We start from the raw sequence: 25,363 nt of genomic DNA, 5'->3' as shown, positions 1-25,363 counted from the left end.
TGTAAGTGCTTTGAGGACTGGATGCAATCTGAGCTGAACCCATCTGATCTTGTCACAGTGATCATAAAAACTAAGTGCCTATATGCATATGTGCATGTATGTGTTCACGTTTGTATATGTAAATCATCTGTCTGTTTGTGTGCGTGTAATCTATGGACTGTTATTGTGTGTGTGTTCATATGACAGGGTCTAACAATGATCAATGGGGTTGTGGGGTGTTCCCAGTGGGATGGATGGAGAGATAATAGATGTGTCCAAAGTGGACAGCTTCTCCACTCAGACACACACACGCATTCCCTGTTTTCAGGCAGCGGATCCCTGATCTCTGAAGCACCTGTCTTTTCTCTCTGCAACCTTTTGAAAGCTGAAAGCAAACCCCAATTTCCAAATTGAACATGAGAACGACAGAAACCTTAGACAAGAGCTGCCCCTCTAATGAATTAAAAACTTTAAAACCAACACCCCTCATCACTCACCATTTTTGCATCCAAACAGACCGGCAGAGGACTACGTGCGCACGCAAAATGTGTACGGGCTCAGGAACAAACTTAGATGGACACTCTGCACAAATGTCCATAAGGACACACAGGGCAGAATCTAATAATAGATTGCTTTTTGTCACCAACAGGCCACTGTGTGTGTGTGTGTGTGTGTGTGTGTGTGTGTGTGTGTGTGTGTGTGTGTGTGAAAAAAGATAAAGAAAAAAAAAAGAAAAAGCAGAGCAGCATGTCTGTCACTTTACATCCCCAACCACCTCCAACCCACCGCTCCCCTCCTCTGCTCTCCACTGCTCAAGATTAATCTCAGTCATATGCATGTGTGTATGTACTCTGCATACAGTACTTTACATAAAGGATCCATCAATTTTACTGTGTCTTGGATGGCCAGTTGCCTGTGAGTGTATGTGTGTTGAATGTGTATGTATGTGTGTGGGTAGGGGGCTTTTTAGTAGGTGAGTGCACACTCACACATCCCATATGCCTCACATGTCATCCCTTATTCTAATAAGCATGCCACATTTGCAACCACGGTGACTTTAGACATGCCAGCCATCGTGAAATTGCCACAAAGGCCTTCTGCTGAGGTGCACTGCCCGCTGGACAAACATTGTCATAAATATGCATTGTCAATCTAGCTTCCTCAGCACTAAACTGATAAGACGCCATTATAACTGCTGGAGAGTATAGCTGATAAACTAAATTAGGAGTTGTTTACTGCTTTAAAGTATCAATGTAAAGCCTGGAGAATAACACTTTAACAATAATAATGTTATTCATTGCACTGATGAAATGGGTGTCCAAAAGCTGGAGATGAACATCTAGTTCCATTCATTGTGGTTTTTTTTATTTGTTCCTTGATCGGCTAGTTTCTAATTTATTAATTTATTCAAACCTAGTTCTTCTGTGGTCGCTCATCTTTGATTAAATCTACATTAAGATTGTCCTTCACATAAAAATGAGAGCTTTGTAGAAAACATGTCTTCAGTAAGCATGTGCCACATTTTTCAATATTTTCTTTCATGTACAAAGAACGTCTGTTTTAGCAAAAGGTTGATGAAATTTAATAAGGGATATTTTCTTATGATTCATTATTACATATCTGTGAGCTGCAATGTGTGTTAACCTCCAGAACTAAGAATTAATTTGTAGATGAAATTAACGTCAACTGTTTACAAATCAATGAGATGACAATCAATTCTATTTAAAAAATAGGGATCCGTGAGATTATGTGAGAAAAACTAACAGCATCCCAGTGTTAAAGCTGTTCAGAGGAATGAGCTGAAATTCCTCCAAGGTGAGCAACTGCAGGACTGATCAACATTCACCAAAAACCTTGGAGTGCATGTGTGATGTAAAATTTTGGGAAATACGCAAACCCAACTCCCGAGACATTCTCATCATGTTCATGTACAAAATTGGCTTTTTTGTAAAGTATATCATCATTGCAAAACATAATGTTGTGTTATTTTCAAGCACTTTTAAATATGTTAATCTAATGAAACATTTCACAAATATATGCCGCTTGGAAAAAAGCAGTAAATGCTGCATGTGAAGCACGTGGCTGTGAGGGCAGCTGGGCCTGCTGCAGCAGTACTGGCCTGTCTGTAGAAATGTGAATCAGTCTCAGCTGTTGACAAGCAGCAACAGGACTGAGCTGCCACCAGTCCTAATTCAGCCGGTGCGAGGAGGCCCAGGGCCCTGGGGCCTCTTTGTTGCCAGCTAAATTAATTGTCCGGCTGCTTTACAAATAGCTGCTCTTTCATGCATGGCTGCCTCTGAAAGGAGGGGCGGGGATGCCTGCTAAAGAGCTCCACTTTAGGCAAAGGGGAAAGGAGGGGTTGAGTGAATGGAAGGATGGAGTGTGCTTTCCTCAGTGAAGATGCTCATTGCAACAAACATACTCAAACCCTCAGATTCACCCGACCTATCCCCTGTGGACCCCAACATCCTGAACGACCCCCTCCTCCCCGCCACGCGCCACAAGTTGACCCATGCAAGAAAGGCAGAAAGGATATGTGTGTGTGTTGGCTGGGAGGAGAAGGACATGAGGGGCGGGGGAGCGTGTTTGGCTTACGTCTGGGTGCCTGCCACCTGCTGTCACACTATACCTTGGGAATTGTTCATGTTTGTGTGTGTGTAGGCAAAAAGGTCTGGCTCCTGGGGGAGCTATACTGCGAGGATGCTGCACTATTACTTGTCAAGCAGAGGATATGAGTCCCAGGGGATGGTAAGTGGAAAGAGAGAAAAGACTGCAACAGGAAAAGAGGGAAGACGGATGGATGAAGGGGGAGGTCTGATGGTGTTTAAGTGTCTGGGGAGCCAACACACACAGGGACGGGTGTCCTTCTGGCCCCTGCTGTTCGGGACACAAGCTGTCCCTGAGATAGGAGAGAGGGTTGGTCAGCAAAACACAAACAAAAGATAGTGATTTAACAAAGTAGGCTGTTAATGATGGCACAGTGCCTAATAAAATCATATGAACACAGGCAAGGGAGGAGGGACACTGTTTAGCACTCCTCGGTGAAGAGGTGTAATTTTGTTGACAGAGTATGAGCCCTGAAAACAAAAACTGAGCCAGTGAGGACAAAGAAGTTGGAACAAATAAATGACAATAGTTAATGACTCTTCAGACAATTGTGGGGGTCAGTTTGGGTGTGGGAGAGAATCAAAGTAAGGGTGTGAGGCGGAAGAAGGCAGAGCGGAATAAAGAGAAAATGGGTTCAGCTGAAGCAGATGATACTTGGAGGAAGGACTAAGACAGGGTGACAGCTGGTGTCTGATCAGAGGATCCATCCTTCTTCCCCTCACCCTCTGTTAGTCGTATTAGGTATAAGTGACCATGGGAGGAAACTGGAACGGACCCCACAAACTGAGGATGGTAATGTTTCTGATCTCATTGGTGTGGATGGGTGGACACAGAGGAGAGTGATGTGGACGGAGGGAAGTATGTGGTGGGAAAAGTAGAGGGAACGGGAGGGTTACTGATGGATTAGTGAACTCAGGTGTGTGATTCCAACTACAGATCATAACTTTTCTGTAGGGCTCATCATTATTTGTAAAGAACTAATAAATATGTTTTGTCATCTTAGTTTATTGATTTTTTGTATAAAGTACAAACCATGCATTTTAATTTAAAGAGAGCAAGGAAAATTTGTTCTAAAAAAAAAAAAAAAAAGAAAAAAAGAAAACACCCCCAGAGAATTACCTCCTTTCTCCTTTCTAAGATCAAATTTTACAGTTTTGAAATAATAAATAATAACATCTGGAATAATAAATCTTTATGTTTCCCCCCCAAAAAAATGGTGCCAACATCAATAGATTGCAGGTCCTAAGGTTGGAATCACTGATGTCAGTGGCTACAGGATAGGTTACTTTAAGCTTCAGCATTTGGAAAACATAAAGCTGTTCAGTATGTGAAAGAAATGCACCTATAAGCGTGGCTGCCAAAAACCAAGCACCACGTCACGTTACATCCCACTCAGTTCTCAAACCTGTCAAAATGCTGTTCAGCTCTGGCTCCTTCAGAGAAGGAACTGGCTCAGCACCAGCAACATTTTGATGGAAATACTTGCGGTTTGCTTCGACAAAGCAGCTACAAATGACTGTGCCGACTCTTACCTGCTATTCTGTTGTTGACACGATTGTGTCTGGACCACAGCCACAGGACTGCAGCCGACAGTGAATCTGTCGCCGGAATGTCTTTTGCCATGTTCTCAAAGTGCTCGGCACAAGGTTTGCAGCCAAAGAAGTAGTGGATGTAGTTTCTCATCGTGCTCAGAACTTCGCGAGGATCTGGAGAATGATATGTCAGTGAGTGTCGAGCACCAGCCAATCTGATCAATATAAGAAGTAAAACAATACTTTACATTCCTTCCTAAGATCACTTGATGCACAGACTTTGTTATTTGTTCTTATTTTGTTGCTTTAGCAACCATGACCTTCATTTCCTGAACATTTTTCAACTAAATATAGGGGATACGATACAAAATGATTTTTCGTTCGAAACAACAACAAAAAAAACGACTTTACTGCAGCAAATAGAAAACAGTCATAATCTGTAGTGTCACCTGCCCTGTCAAAGCTAAAAGCGCCACAAACTTGAGCTGCTGCTTGAAAGCTTTTTAATGGCAGAGCATGTCCACATCCTTCTGTCTTCCCACGATTATGTGGCCTGCAGTCACAGGGAGCTGGGTTAACCCCATATTGAGATGAATAATCTATGAGAATGGGATAACCCAATCTGGAGATTAAACGCAGTTAACGCTCTGTGTGAATGGTGGCCAGGCTGTTGTCTCAGGACATGGACGGTCCACAAACATATTTTCCTTCAGCTGTTTGCTTTTGTTCTCAGCTTAGCAGGCCCTTTAGATGAACCGTACAGGAGGTGGGAGTGTGTACCAGAGAGGGTGTTTGTGCTCGTGTTTTATTTAGAAAAACAACTACGGCCCTAAACTGGATCATATTCACACCTTTAATATTGCAGACAGTGAGTGGCCGTGAATAAGTTCAGTTTTATCTAACAGTCAATACTGGCCAGTAAGTGTGTATGCTTCCATTAAGCTAGCGGTCTGTGGGGGGCCAGATGGACACCCCTTTTGGCCAGTCCATCTGCAGGTCACGTGGTGGTCCGTAAACCTCAGGATTAACCTCTGTGCAACTATGTGTGTGTTTGTGTGTGTGTGTTTAGGGCTAGATTAACATCCCTGCCAGGAGCGCAGCCTCTGGTCATCTGCCTGTTTTATTAACCACTCACATTCCGTTAATCTAACATAATCCCTTTTCACACAGTCCCAATTAGGCTCAATTTCAGTTGTGACAAAATGTAGAAAGGAAATTCAAAAATCAACATCGAGAAAAGTGATCGAGATATATGCCCGTGCTTCTCGTGTGTGCTCAGTCTTTTCTCTGTGGGATGTCAAAATCTTGTTGTGTCAATTTGCCTGCAAAGCCTCAAGAAGCCCTCAGCTTTTTCATTCACACAGGGTGTACCTGAGCCCCCAGTTCTGTTTGCTTGGACGGTAAGAACGTGGAAGAGAGTCCACACCCCGCACGGATAACGTCTGAGGTGGGGTTGTGTGCCTTGACAGCCCACCCACCTCACTCCTTCAGGCAATGCAGTGTTAGGAGCCTGAGAGAGAAAAACAGACCAAACTGAAAATAAAACAGACATTTAGAAAATGCCCCCCCCCCAAAAAAAATAAGTCCCCAGTGGGCTCCCAACCTCCCCTCTCCAAACACAACCATACAGTCCTATCAGAGGTGCTCAAGTACACAAAATCAGTCATTTTCTAAATGTGTTCATTGCAACAGATTTTAGGGTGAAACCAACTTGCTCATCAAGTCTGGCTTCTTGTTAAATAAATAAAAAAGAGCAGCCATTAACAAAGCCACTTGCATTCTACAATGTTTTTACTGTTACTAACTATCCTAAATTAGATATGCTTACTTTATTTTCCCCATACAGTCAACAGCACTAGTTTGGTAACCATCGGTTGAGGCAAGTAGAATTTAAAAGTTATGGTCAGATTTTAAAGCCTTGGTGAACCTATGCAGTCTTCCATAGCTCATATTATATCTAAAATATTTGAGTATGTATTACGGTTTAAACAATGAAACAGAAAATTGTAAATTCCAGTAGCCCCTCTTGCCTCTTCCTGTTCAAAACTCTGTGTTAGGTCCTCATAAATAAGGTAAGAAATACACAGAGGAGCATAATATATGTTTTTGTATCCTCTTTGAGTAAGATTTGCTCAAAGCTTCTAGGTTTTTCTTAAAAATGCAACTATATGTTTTGTTTTGCGTCAAAAGAGACAAATGGAAAAGTTTGAAGAATTAAGAGACAGAAACACTTTGACCTGTCATTGGCTTTAAAATACAACATAACCAGGCTCAACAAAATTACAAACATCCTCTAAAAACCAAAGTGTCTCATCGGCATCCCCCAACCTGTGCAACTAAATGAAAGCTTTTCCACATAGTTTTCCTGATCAATGAGAAGTCAATCTCAGGTTAATGGCTCAGCCCTCCACTAATGAACAGAAACTATCCAGATCTCTAACCACGAGCCACAGCTGAATCCACCAACCTATTTCCTCTGACATAAAGTCGTTTCACTTGCTGCACTGCCATCGCCGGAGTGACTGACAGGGTTACTCACTTGTCAATAGTAAAGATTTGGTGTGTGTACGCTTGTATGTGTGTGCGAGTCCATTTCCACTGAGGTGGAGTCTATTCATACCTTCCCATTGATTCATTGATCCATTGATTTGGCTGCTAAAAGCTAATGATGTAAGTAAGTGACTCTTTCAATTTGCAAGGGGCGGCACACTGGAGGCATGCAGGCTTCATTCCAAAGACAACAGCACATAGATTCTCAGCTCTACATGCTGGCACTGAGACAAGGACAAAGTAAATGTTGAAATATGTGCATTTTTATCTTTAGAAATATACGAGAGAGATTTTCTATGTCTTTTAAAGCTTACACTTCTGTGGCAAAATAGGCAGTGGTTTTGAAATATTTAACCTCCCTGACAGACAGGTGACATTGTAGCTCAGAGAATTGACAAGGCTACACCCAGACAGATGTCCTCACATCTGGGTGCAGACCTGTGCAGCTGCCAGTCTGCCTGCCTCTTCACTGTTCACTGCCAATTCTTTTGTCCAAAAGAAATGGCTTTGAGTTACAAAAGTGGAAGCCCCAGCTTCACTGTAAGAAGACTAAACAATGCCGACGTGGCATTATGTATGGCATTGTTTTTGCTCACCTGTGCCGTGTTGTCCAGAATCTCCCTAAATGCCTCGTAGGAAATGTCATCTGCAGTCTGCATCTGCAGCCAGGAGTTTAGAGACTTGAGAGAGTTCATCACCATAGGACGACCCGGAAAATACTGTAAACAACAAGCAGAACAATGGAAACAGATGTTCACCTGATTGTAGCGCAAACAAATTCTTCCAACTAGATTTTCAGATGTCAGATAAGTATCTATTCTAACGAATGTCTGAAAATATACAAGAACACTTGAAAACTCAACATATATTCACATAAAAGAAGCTGGATGAGACTATTTGGAATTGTGCTTTAAAACCCTTGAAACAACAACAATTTGCACTTAAGTGGCATTTCTACCCTTAGACTACATTAGGCATTTAATTGATCTACTTTGACTGATATGAAAATGTAGTTTTTTGGTATTACACGGCTGTCACAGTTGAACTTTGCTTACGTTTTTCCAAAGATATACAGTTTCTAAAAGCCAATGGCTCTAGCTCTAGTACTAGCTGCATGTATCAGTCGTCACATGTATGAGATTAAAAATGAATGTTTTGACTAGAGCTCCCAGCATGTTTCCAACAATGATGTGCACGAGGCTTATGTGTTGCACAAAAGGTGTGGTTTGAGCGTTTTCCTTCTCAGCGCCTTTAAAGAAAACTAAGTAAATGTGACAAAAGCCGAGCTTAAGCCTCTTCCTTTATTAAGATCCACCTCCTAAACCACTAACAACCACTTAGGCACTCCCCACCCTGGCTTTCTCCAGTTGTGTATTTACTTCTCGTCAAACTAGCATCCCCATGGCAACAACCACAGCTGCGAGGAAACATGATGCTGTAACTAGCGAAAGGGGTACATGATGAGGAGGAGGAAATCCAGCCGATGGGTGTCTGAGACCGCTGATGACAGACTGAAGAAACACACAGACAAACGTGTCTTTACACATGAGACCTACAATGAAAACAGCTGATGTCTTGAGTATTCTGGCTGTGAGAAAGAGTGGAATGCTTTCATAAATTCAGCTAAATGTGCTTTTTAGTCCGACGGTAAGCCTCTCTAAAGGGTTCGGTTTCTCAGAAACACACAAAGCATGGGGATTAGGCATTTTTCCAACAACAGGCCACTTCCATGGCAACTTTGTTGTACTTTAAAAACATCTTTTTGGTTTAGACTATTCGAGTTATAGTCCTTGTCTTGTCACGTAAAAAGAAAAAAAACAACTGATCTTTTTGAGTTACATCGGTCAGTCTTTCTTAATTTGACCTTTAATTCAATCATCTGTTCCATACGTTGATAATCTCACACAGGCTTTTCAGTGCATAATTCAGTCTGCTACCTAACAACAATCTAACGCCATCCACGTGCTGCACCCAAACCTCTTTACTTCCAGTGATTTACCTAAACCTCCTGCTCTGTTCCCTGTGCCTCCCTCTGTACCACAGGATTCTTCCGGCTCTGAGGCACCTTTCACTTCACATCCACTCGGCCCAAAGACAAGGGATGTTTGCATTTTACTCTCCAGTAACAGACTAATGTATGACTGAGCATTCGGTTGAACCTTGCAATTCAACCTGCTGTTTTACTTAATACTTAAGTTATTTGTCAAATAATATCGTGCACCTACGATTATTGTCTTGTAAACTTGATGTTTACAGGACAATAGTTTGGGTATATTTAATGAATGCAAACATAACATTTAGATCTTCCACTCTAAATTGATGACATTGATTACAGTACAGTGGTGTAAATAAATGTATACTGGCAGATAAGAAAAACGAAGTAGGCATGTAAGGTGGACATAGGGGCTTGTGATGTTTGCCTCTTACTGGGGGCAGAGTGATATAATAGGTTTAGGTGTGGATCTGAGGTCTGAACACCAACCAGTCAGAAAAGCTCATTAAACAGCCTTATAAATTTAACCAGGAGAGAAAACGCAGGTGTTTTCCACTAATGGGCTTAAGTCAGCATCAACGAGCAACACTATTCATGAGCTCAGAGTGCACGGTGACCGCAAAAGATTAAAAATGTTTCCCCCAAGATGTTCTACTTTTAGTTTGAACAAAAAAAATCAGATATTTGAAGCTTTCAGATTATGTTGGGTCTTCTTCTTTTTTATATATAAAAACATCTCAATCCGAATCCCTGGCTTTGATGATTGATGCTGCCCGATGCCAATCAATGAGATTATCTCTTTTGGGAAACAGCTAAACATACAGCTACTCAAGTCAGGACCAGATCCAGAGGGTGTGCCAGATACATTTTTGGGATGTGGTGATAAATGCTACATCATTCAAAGTACAGTCACATCAAAATCTGCAGGCGACACGGCCCCAATGAACAGACTTCAAAGATCAAAACAGCAAATGCCACAGCAAAACCTTCATTTGTGACTTTTACAGGTATGGTGGCAAAATTTGCACTCGTATTGTTCAAAAATACCCCTTGTGGTGTAATAAGTATCTGAAGCAACTATTATAGTAACATCTAAACATTAAGTGAAGCATTATTCTTCTGTTATTATTCTAACAAAATAAAATAAATATACAGCTGACATCACCATTAAAATGATTCATTAGCGGTTCAATTCTGTATACGGGATCCCTTCTGATTATTGATTTTCTCCTGCTACTACTTTTATCATCTCTACATCTCTGCTATTCAAAAGAAATCTCCATCCATATCTGTTCTATTCATCTCTAGAAAAAACAACAAAACACACACACACACACACACACACACACTGCACCTCCTTTACTTGTGTACCCCTCCCACACCCATCCCAGTTGGACCATGACAATCCCATTCACCCTGGCAATATGTCATCCTTCATCCGATTAGTATCAGCAGCACTTGAGAAACCGCAAGCTTCTTGTGGTAAAGGTCCTGAGAGGGAGGCATCTGTTGGCTGCAACAGGGCAAGGCAGGTCGGGCCCCGGGGGTAGAAGACAGGGGTAATAATCCAACTATAGTGGACAGAGGGAGGCACGGTGGGGCACTGCTGACACGAGCTGGAGTGGAAACCAGCAAAAAGCAGCCTCGTCTTTACAAAAACAGACACACATACGGTAACAAAAACCTAAAAATAAAAAATAAAAAAAATAAAAAACACTGATTCAAAGCTAAATATGAACTAAGCCGATGTTGGTGACGGACGTAAACATAATGTCCTGGGCCCTGGTGTGAGAAGGCAGAACCCCCCCCTCTTAAGTCTTTGTTTTATTCCTCTGTCCCTTTGCCCACCCCCTCCAAAGCCGAAGGGCTTCTTTCAAGAAAAGCAGGATAGAGGTGTAATCCTTAAAAACCTCGCTGTAATGCTCCTGATGCCTCCCGAGATCCACTTTTTTTAATCCTCATATACATGTAGAGGATTCATAAATCCGGCTTCACCCTGACAAGACAGTAAATCTAGTATTATGACCGGGTCAAAACAAATAAAGAAAAAAAAAAAAAAACAAGGAGAGAGAGAGAGAGAGAGAGAGAGAGAGAGAGAGAGAGAGAGAGAGAGAGAGAATAAACAACACCTATGCTTTTACGTGTGGAAACATGAGGAAATACAACAATGACAATTTACCAGACAATTCAAGGAATTGTAATTCTGGGATACAGAATGTTATTATAAATGTGTAATATTTGAAAGTGATGAGAAAATATTAATTTTTTTCTGATTTATTTATGTTTAAGATAAACAGAACACAGGGGAGCTAAAATAATTACTTGCAGTTGAGCAGTAGATGTTCTTTCTTCCTCTAATCTTGTTGACCACTCAGAGCCTTTACTGTACAGGCTATAATCACACATTTGCACACCTTTAATGCATTCCTTTCTAAACCCCCCACAGCCGCACACACAAAGGCATCCGGGCCAATGTGCCCAGACTCTCTGGGGAAGCCAGAGATTAAACCACCCATCTCTTGATTGGTTGACAACTGTTCTACTCCTGAGCCACTGCCATTTTACAGAAAATTAATAAGCAACTATTTTGATTTTTAACCTTATTTTCAAGAAAATCTTTTTTCCAGCAAAACCTTTTTGCTCTTTTTGTCTCTCTTGAAAGCAAAATGAACAACTTTGTGTTTTGGACTGTTGGTTCTTAAAGAACTCTACTTGAGACATCCTGCCAGATTATTAGAAATTATAAGAATTTCTTTTAAAAACGGAAAATGTTTAAAACATGCAAGACAAACAGACACGCGCCTGCTTTACAAACTGTTCCAAGTGTGAGCTGAGCTCTACAAATGCACTCACTGCTGACTTTTTGAATCAGAAATTAGTCATGATTAGTTAACGTGACACCAGAGTGAAATGATGACAGAGGAACTGACAAGGTATCGTGAGTCACTTTACCTCTGATCCAATCACATGATTCACACAGGAAGTTAAGGTGTCAGGATTTGCATACAGTGTTCATGCTCAAGAAGACAGCATACACAAAATTAGGTCATTTCTTTAACGAGCTAAAAGTTTATTGTTCAGTGCGCACAAAGATTTCAGGCTCTTTCTGCTTTTTCCACATTTGGTTATGTTTCAGACTCGTCTTAAACTGCATTAATTTATATCCCTAATCACACCACAGTCCACAACGACAGGCGTTTTTTTTTGGGATGCTTTCTTAACCCGATAAAAACTAGCACTTAATTACTCTGGCCTTCATGGTAGGTTGGACAGATAGAAGACATTCCTTGCTGAAAAGCACATGACAGACTGCTGGCAATTTGAAATTGTACTTTTATTCTTGCTAAAAACAAACAAAAAAAACATTTTAGAAACAATTTATTGCTTCACCACTTTACAGTATTTATGTGAAGATGAATGACAAAAAAAATGTAATTAATAGTTTTAAAGATACTGTAAGTCTGAAACATTAAAAAATATTATTGTGTGTAGGACATTCATGATTGTGGTTGCTTTTCAAAGTATTATCAGCGACGTGTGTCGTAAGCCTACTGCTGTATCATCCACTCTCATGTCAAATCTTCAGATTCTTTTGTTTTCATCCAGTTTCTCAAACCACTTGCTCATCCTATGTTAACGAGCTGCCTGGCTGAAACCATGCAGGTTCTTTACAGCAACAGTGCTCGGTCAAATGTCAATAAGGAGTGTCAGAAGTCGCGTCCAGCTGCAACAATGACAACCTCCTCAGCTACACAAAGCCCTGCTGAGCAGCGGCTGGTCCATTCTGGTGGGGGACAGGCTAAAAATACCACCGGGACTTGCTGCTATTGACTAAACAAACTGGAGCTAATGGGAGGCCACAGAGCTTTGCCCCCCCCTCACACACACACACAAGCGTTGACACAAACTGGCGTACTGCGACGCCTCCCTGGAGAGCGAGATATAATCAGAGAGATTGGTGGCAGACTGGGGCAGTGAAACAACCTGGTGCGTAGCCAATAGGGACAGGGCTAACAGGTCAGGCCTCATCCTCTCAACATGTTTGCATGACTGGCACACTTTACAGAGCAAGGAAGGAGGATAAGAGGGCGTGTGTGATCGGTAACAAAAAAAAGAGGTGGAAAGAAAGAAAGCAACCAAGGATGGGAGCGCTGATGTTAGATGAATAACCGAACAAATATTTAATCCTGGAAAAAGAAGGTAATGTCTGAAAGAAAGCAGAGAAAGAAAGGATAGCTTGAAGAGAGAAAAAGGCGAGTGGTTTTTTTTTGGCACAGACACATTCATTTACAAAGAAAAAAAAAATCTTGTGTGAAAGCAAACCAATGGGACAGCATGTGCAAGAGGAGGACGAGTGGCTGATGCCATATCCCAGCGAGGTTTACTACTAATCAGGCTGTGGGCTGCGAGTGGGTGGCAGCCACGCTTCAATCCCCCTGGGAGCCGGCATCAAGAAGGTCAACAATACCCAAGAGTCTCTTTGAGCTTCTGCTGCAGTCAATGGCTTCCACTTGTGTTTTCAATAACGCGTACGAGTATGTTTATGTAAAGGCACTAAAAACAACAGCGTATTTAACATAATAATTAGGTAAAGCTGGAGAATTCTGCGATGGGTACAAAGAAATAAAACAACATGCTATGATGAGGGAACTTGAAGCTGAGAGCTGAAATACACCAGCTGAGATCTACACTGGTAACCTACAATCTGCTGTCTCACTCTCCATCTAGTGTTGACCTGCTGCAACTGCACATCTGTGCTTTAAACAAGTTCTTGATGGATTCATTTGCAAGTCCAGTGCATCATGTTAAGGCCTATCTTTGGTTCATATATTGAGATACTTTGAGAACCTTTCAGAAAATTGCTTTTCACTTTATGTCCCCGTTGCCCGTTGAATTAGCCTTTCCTGATCACAACAGTTTATTTTCTAAGACAATTATTCTGATAATAGAAAGCGAAGTATAAAAGGAGGCCAACACTACTTTTCAAGTTGGCGGACTTCCTCTGAAAACAACAACAAATTTGTAGCTCAAAAAACCTTCCCTCACATCTTTGTCTTGGTGAGTTCTATAATCATGTCATACCTTAACCCAACAGAACATGTTATTTATTTATATATTAATTTTGCTGCAAGAAAACAGCCTTGCTTTGTACTTGCTTGTATAAATTATGAACGTGCTGTATATATGCAGTGCTACCTTTGCCAGGACAGAGATGTATTTCTTGAGAGAATTCAGGGCCTCGTCTTTAAGAACTGGATGAGCAGCCAACTCCACACGCAGGGAGTAGTGCAGGGTTGACTCCAGGTCTGCCATATACACCCTGGACCTGGGGGCCACAAGCAAACATAGTCACTCAGGAAAAAAATAAATAAAGCCACAAATAATAACAAGAAGCTGAGTGAGTCTTGTTTGTACCTGTTGAATGGCCTCCATGTCTCCCCTGTGCTGTTGGTGAGCATGCCTGTGGAGACCGGAGGAGTATTCCCTGACCGCACTACCCCAGGAAGCCTCTGGAGGGCGTAAGAGTAGAATGTGCGAGCCTCAAGGTTGCTGTGGGATGGAAGAATAAATATAAGCATATACATACAAAACACACATACACAAAACATGTTTTGTCATTACTGCTGATCATTATCAGCAGTATATACTCAAAGTATTAAAACTAAAGGAGGAATGCTCCCTGGCTATCATTGTTCATATTTTGTACATGTAAAGGGTTTTTATATAGTAATACTGCTACATTAATGTGTATGTTGCATTTCATAACTGTATATGTTTAAAGCTGAGCAAATGTTCACAACTTAAATAAGCTGGGTAGCTTAATCTACAATAATGCATCATACGCTATAAAATCATTCATTACAGTCACTGTCTACATCATATAAGTACAGTAAAAATATTCAGTTTCCAATATGGTCACAATGTGTTTTTGTGCTTTTCCAATATTTTTTTCAGTATATGAAGACGTAACAGACGTTGGACATACATATACAGAAAACTTAATCTAATCAAAGAAAAAAAAAAAAAAAAAAAAAAAGGTGTGGAAAAATTGCCCAAGGACTAGAATTGTAAAAAGTTTTACACTCCTGCAAAGTCCAAGTACCTTTAATGGTACTAAAGCTCTGAGCTTGAGTAAAAGTAAATGTTACATTTCACCACTGGATTTCCCTCTTCTTGGTGATAAAGCTCTGGGTTAAAATGATTAAAGCTTGTTACTGGCTGCATTTAGGAGCCAGTAACAACCTTTAATCAGGCTACATGCTGGGTTAAATGGAAGAGGACTTAAAGTGTGCAGAATGCTTTGGAACTTGTTCTTAAAAATGTTATTTTGTTTATTATTCATTCTCTTCTGTCAGAGCTTATGTTCTGATGATTTTGTTTTTGTTGCAACTTGTTTAACCCATTATTCAGCTAAGGTGATCTTTGAATATGGAGAAAGTTATACTTATTTTGCTTGTTATGAGGTTAGGTGTACAATTACTTTTTTTTTTTTTTTTTTTTTTTAAATTGTGATTTTTTTCCCCAACTAATTCTAAAACTATGTTTAATCTAGTTTGTATACATTTTGCAACGGTTTTGGAGAATATTAGATAATTATATGTTATTTATAATAATGTTATTTCTAATTGTAATGTTGTGCATTTTAGTCTGGGACATTGTTTGGGTCTGGCTCCTTTAACGGAGCAATGCTACAGCATTCAATAATACTTCTGAAAACCAGAGTAATAAAGAGTGAGACAGACAAACTCTTCAGAATTCAGAAACCTTGGAATAAATTAGATGACTGCAGGTTATAAATGCAAATCATTTGGGAATGAGATCGCCAACACTCTCCGGTATCTGTGCACTTGTTGCCCTATGTCACTGAGTTTGGTTTGCAATGTGCAGCAACAAAATGCAGTTTTTCTTGCTTCAAACTTTTGTTTCAACCGTTCATCACAATAAAACCATTTTATGGCCTGTATTTTGTTTCAGTGCCATATATTTTACTCACTTACAGGAACTCACTTTAAACACTGAGCAGATGGTGTTTGACTAGCATTGCACTGAGAGAGATATCGCTGATCATTTAGTCATGTGATAACCCTGCAACTGGAACCTCAGCCATTAATGCACTCTCCTCCCTCTCCCCTCCACCCCTCACAGCCTCCTCTCATTTGCTTTCTCCCCTCGTCACGGACAGCGAGAGAGCGTCGTAAAACTCGAACAGGATGGTAATAAGGAGGATGGATACTCAGGGCCAACGCTCACTCACACCAGCCAGGGACTCAATTACACCTGCGTGTCTGGTGGGAGCGTACAGATGTGGAGAGAAAGCCATTCATCCAGTGATCCCCAGGGCCAGCGGGCCGGCAGGCATGGGTGGGCTGAGAGAGAATGCGTTCACCTGGGACCAGCACACATTACATGCATGACGAATGTGAGACGCCCCTGCATGCTCGCCCTCTCTCTCTCTCACACACACACACACACACACAGGCGCATTCTGCTCTCCCAGGATCAATCAGACATTCAGTGATGATGGGAGGCCATCTGTCGCCGTGTGCGGCTGAGGCTTGTTTGGCAGGTGAAGCCAGAAAAGCAATGGCATTGTTTTCATGCAAGAAATTAAAAAACCTCCCTTCTGTACCGTGATGGAGATGAGGGGGGCTGGAAGGGGAGAGATGGAGGGTGAATAAATAAATCAGCAATAAATCATTTCCTTTTTGCATTTGTCAACTAAAAAGAGTCCTCTTTGCATGCCAAGTTATTGAAACAGCCAAACAAAGAGGCACAAACAGCAGATGAATTTGCAGGGTGAGAAATGATCAGCGCCGCTTTATGATAGTGAATAATGGGAGTGATTTTGATGTTTTGATCCCATTAAAAGGCCAGATGTTTAAAGGTATTCGCATGAATAGGGTTCAGACAATGAGCACATGACAAGGCTTTTCAGCAGAAAGCAAAGCTGTTGCATGTGAAACAATGGGAACCAAAGGAGAATAAACCTGATATTTGTGTAACTGACCAATTTGGATGGAAATTGTGACCGTCAAAAAGTTTGAGATGTTGGATATAAATACCAAAATGTCAATTTGTACCAGATACCGTTAATGTAAAATGAAATTACTGATACATTTCGTACCATTCAATAAAGAATTAAAACCTTCCCTCACTGTCTGAGTTCAGCCTGACTGTCTTAAATGTTCCTTAAAAAAGGATTAATGAAGGATTAAAAACCTGAGGTGTTGTACTTTGTGTCACTTAATAATAATCATAGTAATGTCAAAATTAAATTAATTTTCATTATGGTGTGGAATTTCCCCATGTCTGCTGCAGACAAGGAACAACTGTGTGTAGATAATGTTGCATTGAGAAAGACAAGCACAACAGTGACGTTTCTGTTTTCCAGTTTGTACCAGGAACTGCCCTGAATGCTGTAGATAACAATAAGCAATTCAAGTTAGCTGCACCACACTGAATGCTTCACATCCTTTCCATTCTTTTGGACGTGTTGCTTTAATCAGAGTTACTATCACAGTTTGGCCCTACTGTCTGAACATGGAATACTAACACCTTTTCATCTGTAAAAAGGTCCAACAAAAAAAACCTTATAATTGTCTTATAATTAAGACATTGGTCCCTTTCAATTAAACGTTCCTCTGGGTTTCATGCAAACTATTTTTTTGCCTAAACTGCTTTGAAAAGAAAACCAGAAACAAACCCACTCCAAATTGGCCTCTTTTATGTGAGACAGGGCAATTTATGAGCCGTTTGAAAGCCTCCACCTTAGACTTCAATCTTGATTTTGGCTGCGTTTGTTTTGCTCTGAGTTGTTGATACTGCAGTGTAACAAACAGTAGTGCTCTAAGGTCGTATATCATTCCTTTAAAAGTTTTCCCCAAGAAGAGGCCCATGCTTCCTTAGATGAGGTCATATCAGGCACAGTAAGACGACCATACAGCCTTTTACATACAGAACGTAACCTTAAGTGACCTTCTGCAGAGCTGTCACGCTGTAAAAGCAAAAAACTACTACAATTAATTATATTACCAGCTTTTAGTCAAATCTTTTGCAGAAATTAATACAAATAATCTTTGTAAATCTTTACAGAACCAAATGTTAGCTCTCAATTTGAAACTCATTTTTTTGTAATGAGGCATGAGGCAAACAAATATAAGAATGATGACACTCACACTCTGAGTCTGGTGAAGTTGCCACCAGGATAATAGAGGTAGCAGGAAGGAAACTCTGTCACTCCCAGCTTGGTCACCAGACCTTCCTCAGTGCTCAGGACCCTTCTCACAGCAATGTTGTCAAACTGTAACAGGTCCAGGGTTACCTGACGTATAAAGATAAAAAGATCTCCCTCATTTTACATTCAATCACACCGACACATTAATATATTGACGTATTCAGCAATACATAACTGTCTGTTATCAAAGTCCAGAATAGTGAAGAAAAAATACGGTACATCATTTCGGGTTTTGGAAGTAAATTTCCTATGTTTTGCAGACAGATGTAACACAGAATGAAACAAACACCCCAAGTGGAAGGAAATGTGAGTCATCACCTCTCGGCCAATGTAAGATTTATTTTCTTCAAAAATCAGGGCCAGGTGTAGAACCGTGTTGGTCTCAAAGAAGATGTCGATCTCTGCTTGACTGGAAGGTGCAGACAGAACAGTTAAGATCGGGGTCCTAGATCTGACAGTCAGTGAAGAAAAAAACTCCAGACATCACAAATGAATCTCAAAAGGACTTACTATTGATTTGGTTTATGCCAGAATAAATTATTAGTATTTATAATCAGATTCTACTACAAAGCTTCTGCCCTGACTCACGAAAAACTACTAAAAACAGAAAACAGTGCAACGGTACTTTCCCTTTAAATGTCAGAACATAAATAAACTCAACTTCCTGCTTTGCTTTCCTGCTGAACCATCAAAATAATCTGCACATTACAACATTCTGGTGCAAGTGTTTGTTTTTTTGAGCAAGACAGTCTACAGTCAGAACAGGATGGCCTACATGTAATGATGAACCAATGAAGAATATTCTGTGCAGAAACATGTTGAACAATCAAGCTCAAATAAATAACTTTAAACTTACAGTTGAGCTTTCCTTATATATCAGCTGAAGGCGTGCAGATTGCACAGTAGCTATAGAAAATCAGCTGTCACTTTGATCTTGTTTTTGCCCTGTAAAGCAATTCTGCCCACGACAAATAAATGTAAATAATCCATCAGCATGATGAGAAAAAGATTCAAATATACACTGATAAAATGAGAGACCATACAACTGTGAAATAATGTAAGCAACCAAGCAGTTTGGCTTGCATTTACTTATTGTCATATTAGAGTTGCTCGAAGCAGAAAGACATCTACTTCACAGCAGCTTCTAACATGCTTTAGTCGTACAAATACATCATGGGTAATGGGTAACCTCCAAATAACCTACAGCTATCGACACAGTAGGAAAAAGAAATACATTTGACATCATATTTTTAGGCTAAAACATCCAAATGGTAGCAAGTGAACAGCACAGATATTAGGACAACAGTGGGAGCTCCTGGTAAGCAAACTATTCCTTCGTCACCACCCCCTCCCACAAAGAAACTGTGTTCATCAACTAAGATAACAAATGACAGAAAAAAAGCCAAAAACCAGATTAAATACAGGTGTCACCTATTTATTTTCTCTTTTTTTTTTTTTTTTTACTAGAGACAGCTTTTGACAAGTAAAGAACTGAAATATTATCCGGAACTGATTGGTAAGTTAGAAGTTTGTATCATTAATGTTTTGGAAGCAAGCTGTAGCTCTACTGTTTCTCAGCTGATTCTATGTCGGCTTATTGTACGCATTCATTCGGTGCTGAGCCTTCTCTGTCTGATATGTATAAATTACCAAAGAGGCACAGGGCAGGTTAACAAGGACACATTTCTTTTGCTGATAAAGCTGCACAACTATGTGAAAAGAATGGCAGTGTCGAAATGTTTGCTGCCATGTTTGTGCTAAAAACTGAGCTAATCATAAAACGCAAACTGTAGCTGTGTAAACAAATGTAAACATACACCTTGTCTGATAAAAAAATAAATAAATAATGACCCCCTCGTGGTGATAATTGTTGAATGTTCCCATGAACCGATGGTTTAAAAAACAAACAAAAAAAAGTTGTTGTGTGAAATCTAGTATGCGTTTACCTGGTGGGCTCCAGTGGCGGGCATGCGGGGGGCCAAGGCTCGCCATGAGCTTCCAGACTGTCTATGATCTTGTGACGGAGACCTCGAACATCACGGGGAAAACCTGGAAATCAAAGGGCATGAGGTTTAACTCTATGTAAGCCAGATGGATTATCATTCACTGAGACACAGTCATAGCTCCCTGAGAATTAATGCACACAGCTACAAGGGTAACAGCTCCATTAGGTGAAATGAATGGTACACAGCACATGCAGTTACACACTATAACTGGCCTCGGTCAATAATAATAGTAAAGGAAAAAAATGGACAAAGGGCTAATTATCACTCTGACCATAAGACGAATAATTACTATGCCTATTTCCACTCAATCATGATGCTAGTGCAACACTTCTACAAAAAAAAATTAAGATGGAGTTTGTAAAGAAACTGAGAGCTCTGTGAATTGCTTCCGTGTGGGTAACAATACCTCTATAAACCAATCCTGAAGTAGCGGCTTTGGAGTAGGCATTGAAGAACTGTAAAGTGAAAAAAGAAGGAAGTTTGTGGTTGAAAAGGAGAAACAGAGAGGTGACATCAGATTAGATGGCCCCAGCACGACCACAAGGGACTCAAAGTGGAGTTGTGTAACGTTTAAAGGTGGGGGGGGGGCTCTTCCCTCTACCTGCCTTGACCTCCAAATCTCTCCGGTTTAAAATGAGTCGCAGATGTTAAAGCTCCTTTGTGAGTTAAAACAGAAGGAGCCCTTTGTTTCAATGGCTTCCACTAGATGACTGAGAACAGAGGTCGTAACACACAGGGCTGCTGACTAATCAGATATGCTGCAAATACAAACGCAGATGTTTGAGGTGGGAGAGTTTCTGCAGTGTTGCCTCTGCTCATGTAAAAGTTAACCACACTGCAAACACTCTGGAGTCCCCGGTATCTAACCTCATCTGTAAAAATTCACATGGCCTTTTCATGCAGCACTAACCGTACATAAATCACATTGTCTTCCACACTGAAAACACTAAGACACTACATTCTTACACTAGCACGAAGATAGGAAAGCTTACTTTTGTGCAGTGAAATGACAAAGTGGCATAATTTTAAAAAAACAAATCCATTAAGCAACAAATGTGGTCACTTATAGGTGAACAGTTATGCATAAATTCCTCAGATTCTAAATGCTCGGCTGCCTTTGTATCTGCATTTCGGACGACTTGTATAAATGATGTGAAATACAGTTGTTGTTGCTGCATATGACTCAGCACTTTTTTTTCCCCCACAACACGCCGGGCAAAATCAAGATGAGTGTTGAAAGAGGGCGCACAAGAAGGTTTCCCATCTTGTAAAACCACAAGATGGGAAACCATGGCGGCAGATACTTAATTTGGCTGTGACTGTTTTTGGTTTTTTTGGGTTTTTTTTAGAAGAGATCTCTTAACAAAAAAATTGGAATTTTCATCAGCTGATTATCAGTTTAAGTCACAGACAGATTATCAGATTGAGGCCATGGGAACAGACTGGCATTATTTCAGAGGAGCAAGACACCCAGACTGAAAGAAAGACTAAATTATTTCATTATATCTTTGTGTACATCTATCTATTCACTTTTCATTTATCTGCCCTTATGTCTCTTTAGGTCTTTTCACTCGTCTGTATCTTTTTGTCTTTTTAAATCTTTTACAAGTTGTTTTAAAGTTAATCTTAGTTGTTTTGCGTGTTTGTGGTGGTTTCCCCCATCATACAACACATTCTGAGTCATTTTGTGTCTCTTTGTAATCATTTTACATCCGTTTGTAGTGACTTTGCATCTTTTTGAAGTCGTGTGACTTTTTGGCTTTTTTGTCCATCTGTGATCCATGTCTCTTTCCATGTTGTAGGTGTCAATGTTTTATATATCACTAGTTATTTAGTATCTGTGGTCGTCTTGTGCTTTTGCATTATTTTAATAATTTTGTGTGTTCTTCAAGTTATTTGACTTCATTCTGTTGTCACTTAGCATCTTGCTGTAATTGTCCTTTTAAAATAAAAATAAAAAAAAGTATTTTGAACCTTCTTTTAGTTGTATTTTATTGCTTTGTAGTTAGTATAGGTCTTCTTTGGTGACTTATTTCAGGTATAACTCAGGGAGGCCCTGAATCTTTCAGGTCACGAGACTGTGTCCAGTAGGCTTGCTAAGCTATACATTCATGGCTTTTGTAAAATAATTAAATGAGGAAATGTATTAAGCTGCCATCATGACAGAAGAAGGAACAGACAACAGAGTGTGTGGCCCTGTGAAGATAGCTCATATAAAACACAATACCTTTAGAGTGGGGTATCCTTTGATACTGTAGTCAGTGCAGACCTTCCTGTTCTCTTCTGAGGCACAATCTATAGCTGCCAAGTTCACCGCTGGCTTCCACTCTGAACAAGAGACATCAAACAGAGGACGAGAGAGCCACAGTAAATATTTAGTGTACCATCTAGTGTGCGCTGATCCTGCGTTGCACTTGTTCCTTGTGTGTCAACAGACAAGTGAAATTGTTTAACTGAGACATGATCAAGTTATTCTCTCCGGGTACTCGGGGTCTCTAAAATTGTCCTTAGGAGTCAGTGTGAGCGTGTGTGTGGTTGTTTGTCTCGTTTGTCTCTATGTGGCCCTGTGATGGACTGGCGGCCTGTCCAGGGTGTACCCCGCCTCTCGCCCATTGACCGCTGGGATAGGCTCCAGCCCCCCCGCGGTCCAACCGACGGATTCAGCAGGTATAGAAAATGGATGGATGGATGGTTGAATGATCAAGTTGACTAATTGGGACATGAACTAGATATTTGTCAGTGTGCGAAAAACGTGGGAATTTGTGAAGAAGGCAACAGACTTACATGTACATCGGTGTCCCTGATTGGCCTGTAAAGAGTTTCTGGTGCAAAATAATTCACTTCTCGTTTTACAAGTCATCAGCAGGACTGTGGCGGCCGACATATTAGCAAAGGCCCGAGGCTGATGTGGTGCTACTGCCATCGTACAGTCATTATCTGCACACGTTTCTGATCTCCCCAGAGGCGTTGTGAAATGATCCTTTCTCATTTTATAGAATAGGTTTACTGACAGCAAAGTCATCAGTTGTCAGTGGTGACTGAATGCGAGAGTGACACACAGAACTGAAATTCCCTGTGACTGTGCTGAACCCTCTGCAACCATCAGAGTCTTTGCCCCTGACTAATTATAGTCCCTCTCACCGGTCTGTGACATTCTTTTTTGGGCTTGAGCTGCAGAACCAACCTCCGGTCATAAGACGTGATGGTGAGCCACACAGCACTGAGCGGAATGAAAGCTAGTTTATCAGATCACAAGCTCTAATTAACAGAGAGAATAAAACACCTCGCTGCTCCCGAGTGCTGTGCAGATAACTCGGGCCACATTAAAACTACGTGATTGGATTTAAATTTTTTAGTCTTTAAAGTTTCCTTAAACTTACTCATAAAACAAGGTCTGCTTATGAGAGAGAGCATCCAATCCTAATACTTACTAAACATTAGAATGCATCTCCATCAGAAAAATACAGTGTGATATAGTTAAATGATTTACCAAGCAGAGTCCAAGAGGGTTGGGGTAAAAAAAAAAAAAAGTCAGAATCAATATGTTCCTGAGGTTAAGAGGTTAAACACCTGAGACTCTGCTGTGCACACAGCCTCTGGGGTGGGATTTAATCCGGGTACTACCTTTGTCAAAAAAAATTAAAAAAAATAATCTGATTAAAAAGGTGAAAATACTATAACATTTTCAAAGAAATTACCATGTTCTTTAAAACAAACCCCGGAACATTTCGATGGTTTTGTCTGCTGTAGATTAAAGTTTGCAGAAGTAATAAGATGCACAAACACACACATATGTACAGGCATCAAGTCAGAATAATTATTCAAAGTTGGATCAACAGATTGAGAGCTGGTTTCTTCATTTATTTGGTCAGTGCAAACAGCTGCAGCTACGTGACTCTCTGCAGGTTCATACCAACCTTTCACGTCCATGGCCAGTTTTCTGTACACCGGAGAAAAGGAGATGCAGTGTCCGCACCACGAAGCGTAAAACTCCACGACCATGGCAGCGGTGGAGTTCACCAAAACCGATTCCACATTTTCCGGAGTTAACAAGGTGATCTGGTCGGAAGCGGTGTAGAGTCCGGCCTCCGCAGGGGAAACAAATAAGAGACTCAGGCACAGCAACACGGCAGCAGTCGCTTTCTCTCTGGGATACGTTCGCTGTTCTTCATTAAACCGAGACGTGGCACGGCCACAGCGTCGCGCCATCTTCCAGCTCCAAGCAGTTGCCTCTCCAAAGGCCGACACTTTCTACCTCACTGTCAAAAAAAAAAAAAAAAAAGTTGACCCAACTTTTCTCCCTGCCCTTCTTTTTTTTCTTCCTCCACGGTCAACAGCCTTCATGGGTCCTCCCCCTGCCGAGTGAGCTTCCAAAAAACACCGCGTCGTCCCTACAACTTTCCTGCGTTGTTCGCCTCTGTTGACATGACTTGATAGGAGCGCGTGGACAAGATCCCAAATTATGAAATGATCGCGATGCAAAGTGACGTGTTGGTCTGCGCGTGTTGCCAAACAGGAAATAACCTCCTAATGAGGAGTAGCCTAATATAATAAAGTTATAACTAGCAGGAGTCCTTCGATCTTGACCAAGAACGGACTTAAAGTGAATCCCGTTTACATGTTTTGTGACCATGCAATGGATTGAACGATTATAAGGTCTTTTTAAGTTACATTTTCTATTACTATTTTTTTTTTTTTTTTAACTTTCACGTGCTTTTCTGCAGATGGAGCTCAGTCGGTCGCGTGGAGAAAGCATGAACGCCTTCTTTCTGAAGTCTAACAGACATGAAATTCATTTGTACAACACATAACGCATTGCAACGTGTTATTATTTATCCAACAAAGTAGAGAGTGAAAAATTAAGTACACCCTTACTCCTTCATGAGTGTCTGGAGGGTGAGTAGCAGCCGGGTCCAGCAAAATCAAAGGCGCCCAATCATGTGATCATGAGAGAGTGAGAGGTCCTCTGTGAAAGTAGACGCTGATCTGGAGCATTCAGGTGTTTGTTAACACAACGCCAAGGAGGAAATACATCCGCAATGACCTCAGACCAATACTGCTGCTGCTGCTTATCAATCTGGGAAGTTGTAATTCGTTATCATGTGAAATGTTAAAGTTCATGACAGTGAAGTTAGAAATAGAGCGAGCAAGTGTGGCTTGTTTGGAAGGGTTGGCAGGAGAAACTCCCTTCTCTAAAAATAAGGCAGCACAGACATTTCACACCGAGTTTGAATAGAAATACAACCACTAGAAATACAATTACTACTGTAATCAGTCAGATAAAGATTCCTTCATTACACTTAAGTGTTCAGTTTTGTGCCTCAAAGGCAACTTTGCACAGTGACACTCAAAACTACATTCAAAACATGTAATCCAATATTTGACAGAAACCAGCAGACACACCACAGCATCCCAATTATGTCACGTTGGTAAACATGTGTGGGGGGGGCACCCTTTGGTC

The 25,363-nt window shown here is 40.8% G+C and overlaps 1 protein-coding gene across 1 annotated transcript in view; it reads right to left on the bottom strand.

The window, feature by feature from the left end:
• Positions 1 to 24,946, bottom strand: part of qsox1 (quiescin Q6 sulfhydryl oxidase 1) — a 28,778-nt gene extending 3,832 nt beyond the window's left edge. The window contains exons 1-12 of the mRNA XM_075485346.1: positions 24,778 to 24,946; positions 23,820 to 24,161; positions 22,130 to 22,230; positions 20,309 to 20,357; positions 19,843 to 19,945; positions 18,215 to 18,305; positions 17,838 to 17,983; positions 14,077 to 14,211; positions 13,858 to 13,987; positions 7,265 to 7,387; positions 5,490 to 5,628; positions 4,119 to 4,292 (exon numbers count right to left, since the gene is read on the bottom strand). Of these exons, the coding sequence (XP_075341461.1) occupies positions 4,119 to 4,292; positions 5,490 to 5,628; positions 7,265 to 7,387; positions 13,858 to 13,987; positions 14,077 to 14,211; positions 17,838 to 17,983; positions 18,215 to 18,305; positions 19,843 to 19,945; positions 20,309 to 20,357; positions 22,130 to 22,230; positions 23,820 to 24,111 (1,483 nt within the window). The 5' untranslated portion in view covers positions 24,112 to 24,161; positions 24,778 to 24,946. The remainder of the gene's footprint in view (positions 1 to 4,118; positions 4,293 to 5,489; positions 5,629 to 7,264; positions 7,388 to 13,857; positions 13,988 to 14,076; positions 14,212 to 17,837; positions 17,984 to 18,214; positions 18,306 to 19,842; positions 19,946 to 20,308; positions 20,358 to 22,129; positions 22,231 to 23,819; positions 24,162 to 24,777) is intronic.
• Positions 24,947 to 25,363: the final 417 nt, after the last annotated feature.

Source organism: Odontesthes bonariensis, chromosome 15, assembly GCF_027942865.1.
Source record: "Odontesthes bonariensis isolate fOdoBon6 chromosome 15, fOdoBon6.hap1, whole genome shotgun sequence".
NCBI classification, from domain to species: Eukaryota; Metazoa; Chordata; class Actinopteri; order Atheriniformes; family Atherinopsidae; genus Odontesthes; species Odontesthes bonariensis.
The sequence above is the reverse complement of the archived record's forward strand: the minus strand, read 5'-3'. Positions and strand labels throughout refer to the sequence as shown.